This window comes from Ahaetulla prasina, chromosome 12, assembly GCF_028640845.1.
Source record: "Ahaetulla prasina isolate Xishuangbanna chromosome 12, ASM2864084v1, whole genome shotgun sequence".
Lineage (NCBI taxonomy): Eukaryota > Metazoa > Chordata > Lepidosauria > Squamata > Colubridae > Ahaetulla > Ahaetulla prasina.
In genome coordinates, this window is record NC_080550.1 from 22,355,317 (window position 1) to 22,359,177 (window position 3,861).

At 43.6% G+C, this 3,861-nt stretch overlaps 1 protein-coding gene across 1 annotated transcript; it reads right to left on the minus strand.

The window, feature by feature from the left end:
* Positions 1 to 238: 238 nt before the first annotated feature.
* LOC131184153 (epithelial splicing regulatory protein 2-like) lies at positions 239 to 2,435 on the minus strand. The gene is made up of 3 exons (XM_058155185.1): positions 2,282 to 2,435; positions 1,806 to 1,968; positions 239 to 682 (listed from the first exon to the last, which is right to left on the minus strand). Exons 2-3 carry the CDS (start codon positions 1,944 to 1,946, stop codon positions 254 to 256), a joined length of 570 nt encoding a protein of 189 aa, XP_058011168.1. The 5' UTR covers positions 1,947 to 1,968; positions 2,282 to 2,435; the 3' UTR covers positions 239 to 253.
* Positions 2,436 to 3,861: the final 1,426 nt, after the last annotated feature.

The following is a 3,861-nucleotide window of genomic DNA, read 5'->3' on the forward strand; positions in this document are numbered from 1 at the left end:
TTTTTTTTCTGTAATGCTGACATCAGGATGATGAAAGACCGGGCACACGGTGATAAACCAGTAATTTATAATGAAGGCAAGATGTTTTATCTACTGATTGTCCTCACATTTGCACTTTCTTACTCTACCAACTTCTAGCATTCATCCCTGGTCAACGAAACACTATCAACCATGATCATTCCACACAACTAAATTCACAAATGTTGCATTTAACCATGTTTACTGATACTGAATAAACTTCAGCGGGCTCCCTTCACAAACCCTGGCTTAATTGCAATTCGGATTGGCTGCAAATGCCAAGATGGTGTTCAAAAGATATAAAAGCCAATGGCTCAGGGTGCTGGGTGAACTCAGCCACTGCAGGCCACCATCCAATGTGGCCGCAGCACGTGGCAGATGGTGCCAGCGAGCCTCGGTTGCAGAATAAACACGTTTTACTCGGCAAGGGGGTGAACCACTGGGTCGCTTGACAAATTTTCAAAGCGAAAGTCTGCTGTTTGCTCGATTGCATCACTTGGAATCCTGCTCCCTGCATCCACAAATTAACCCTCACCTGTTGGAGAACGCGATCCAGAGGCTCCGCTTTGGCCAAGCTCTCGGGGGTTAACCCTGTCAGTTCTCGGCATGGCTCGCTTAGCTCCAAATTGTCTGCCTTCACCAGGCATTTGTGCAGCGTCCCTACCTGAAAATGTTTAACAAAGAAGGCAGAGGCGAAGAGTTGGGGGGGGGGGGAAGAGGGAAAAAAAGAAAAGAAAAGTAAAACTCCAGGAACTCGATGGAGCGACTTGTAAAAAAAAATGTGTATTAAAAGGTGGTTAGAATCACAGCTGGCTCCCCTTGAAATTGGAAAGGCTGGCTGGAAGATGCAGTTGCTAATTTCCCAAACTTCCCATCTCGGTTCCCCCTCTGGGCTTTGCCTTTTCAAGGAGATTCACAGCCTTCCCATAAAAATAGAGATTATTTTTAAGAGCCCCGGCTGCAATTCTTGCATCATTCTATTGGGGAGCGTGGGGTGGGGGGAGAAAATAAAATCAGGTCGATCCCATCAGAATAGACTCGATTTAGGGAGTCTGGGTGCAGCCCCTGAAACCTCCCCCCCCTCTTCTTTTCCTTTCAAATTATTCATTCGAAATTCACTTTGGGAGGGGTGGGGGGAGCGGCGAGGAAGAAAGTAAACATGGGAATTGGCCCTAGTTCTTCTGGGTTGCATAAAACAGGTTTTCCTCCCACTCCCGTTTTAATTCCCAGTATCAAGCGACAGGTTTCCCAAGCAAACATGCAGGCCTGATTTCAAACACAGAAACACAAAAAGGTACATATCCAATATCCCAAACATGGTTTTAAAAGGCTGGGTTTGTTTGTTTTTTTGTTTTTTTTACAAGAAGCAAGGGCCTTTTAGAGTCTTTCAAACATGAAAATGTTTCTATTGATCCAGAACATGGGGGGGTGGGGGTGGGATTTCATTCTTTTGTCGTCCAGATTTGACTCTCCTGGTCAATTTGAAGGGAAATTTTGAACTGAGCTTTAATTTTGAACTGAGCCTGGTCCAAACTTAATAGTTTCTCCCTGCTTTCTCCCAACCCGCCAGCCCCCCCCCCCACATCCCCCCCCCAAGCCAGGTTTGGGGGAGGCGAGCAAAGCTCATTCCAGCCTTGGATATGTTTGCTCATATATAGAAATCCCCCTCAGGTGGTTGAATGGGAGAAGAAGAGGGATCTCGGTTAAGTGGTTTCGCCTCTCTCTTTCTCTGTTCCTCTCTTTTGCAAATTGCCCAACGGGTGTAGGAAGAGTTTGGGAAGTCATACCTTCTTGCTGGGAAGATCCACAACTTGCCACACCAACAGAATTAGTTCCCTCTCATCGGACCCCAGCTTAGCCCCATTTCCACCAGCGGATGCCCCAAACAAGACCACCAAACAGTCACTGTGCGGAGAGGAAGCCGTCATGACCACAGAAGGGGGAGAACAGCTACAATCAAAAGCAGAGGTAAAGGAGAGGAAAATAAAAAAAAAAAAGGAGGAAGAGAGAAGGAAGAAAAAGAACAAAAAAAGAAAAGGAGAGAGAGAGAGAGAGAGAGAGAAAGAGTATAAAACAAGCCAAACACAAAAACTTACAAATAAAGGGCACCCCCTTTCCCCAAGTGATCAAAGGGAAGATATAAAAAGGTCAATCTCAGAAAAGCCAGAACTATGGGGAAAGGGAACCGGGTGAAGGTAGCTAAGATTCAAATAATATTTCATAAAAAGGAAAACAAAACAAAAAAATCTATTTGCTGTTGTACCTGTATTTCAGGTGAACTCTTTCTCCCCAGCTCTTACTGGGGGATAAAATTTAACAGGCAGTCCGTTTGTCTCCTTCTGACATCATGGCAGGAACCCAGCCTAGGTTTAAAAAAAAAATCTTTTTTTTCCCTTGCTCTCTTTTTCCTGAGTTACCTGCCCCTCAGTGGAAGCACATGACTTGAGTCAATTTCCCAACAGGCGAGGCCATTGGGCCTGCAGGAAAGGTAGAGGTGGGACCTGGAGTAAAATCCACGCCCAGTTGAGCCTACCTGATTGGGTTTGTGTATGTTTGGTTGGGGAGGGAGGGAGACAGAGAGATCAGGAGGGAAACTCCCTTTCTCAATTTTAACTTTAATTTCAGGAAGTGCCTTAACCTGTTCTGGTTTTTTTTTTCCTCCCACCCTTTCTCTCTCTCTCTCCTCTATTTCAGGTGTCCTTTATCAGCAAGCGGAATGCAGCCTTCTTGCCACAATACTGTCCAAAAATACAGGACAGCTTCTTCCAAAGATTTCTGGTTCCAAATATTTTGTGTTTGGCTCCCACCTGGTCACCTGCTCATTGAAGTCACCTGAAATGCAGTTCCTTGGATCGTAAGGAATATGGCCAAAATCGTGGAAGAGTAGAGTCGGTCTTAAAACCGTGGGAGTTATAATCAGATCCTGCTCAGGTGTAAAAGTCACACAAAATGAAAGGACCCTGCTGGTGTGAGTTAAAAGCCACAATCTCAGATTATAAGGCTAGTTCTCTGGGTTCATTGAGAAGCAAAACATTTTAGTTTGAAGGAAAACCAGCTTCTAAAGGCAGTAATTTCCACACTTGGCAACTTTAAGAGGTGTGGACTTCAACTTCCAGAATTCTGGAAGTTGAAGTCCACAACTCTTAAAGTTGCCAAGTTTGGGAAATAGGTTTCTAAAGAATAATGACCAACTGGACAAATGCAGGCAGCTCACCAGTTTCTATGAAAACATATTGGCTACTTAAATTTCAATTCCTTTTTTTTATGAATACCAGCAGGGAAACTGCGTTTCTTAACAGCAACTGTACTATGTGACCCATTTTCAACAGAGCCCTATCTATTTAGATTGACATTTATTTTCCTACAATGAACAACCAACCACCTTAGGGGGAAAAATCATATTTTAATGCAGGAGATACAGCCAAATCCTCCCTCTAGAAATGAATATTTTTTTAAATTTGCATTTATATCCCGCTCTTCTCCGAAGTCTCAGGGCGGCTTACACTATGTTAAGCAATAGTCTTTCATCCATTTGTATATTATATACAAAGTTAACTTAATTGCCCCCAACAATCTGGGTCCTCATTTTACCTACCTTATAAAGGATGGAAGGCTGAGTCAACCTTGGGCCTGGTGGGGGTTGAACCTGCAGTAATTGCAAGCAGCTGTGTTAATAACAGACTGTCTTAGCAGTCTGAGCCACCAGAGGCCCTTATTGAGATCAGATTCTAGAAATATCCTTTGGAATTAGTAGGTATTTAAAGAAAGCACCTGGATGAAACATTTTAAAAACAGCCCCCATTAACTGCATTAAAAAGTTTTTGGTTTTTTTTTAATTTGCAT

Excerpts from the sequence above, each read along its gene's own strand:
- LOC131184153 (XM_058155185.1), bottom strand. The coding sequence starts at position 1,946 with ATGACGGCTTCCTCTCCGCACAGTGACTGTTTGGTGGTCTTGTTTGGG. Across the intron at positions 683-1,805 it reads TGGATCTTCCCAGCAAGAAG|GTAGGGACGCTGCACAAATG; the intron begins GTATGACTTCCC and ends AAACATTTTCAG.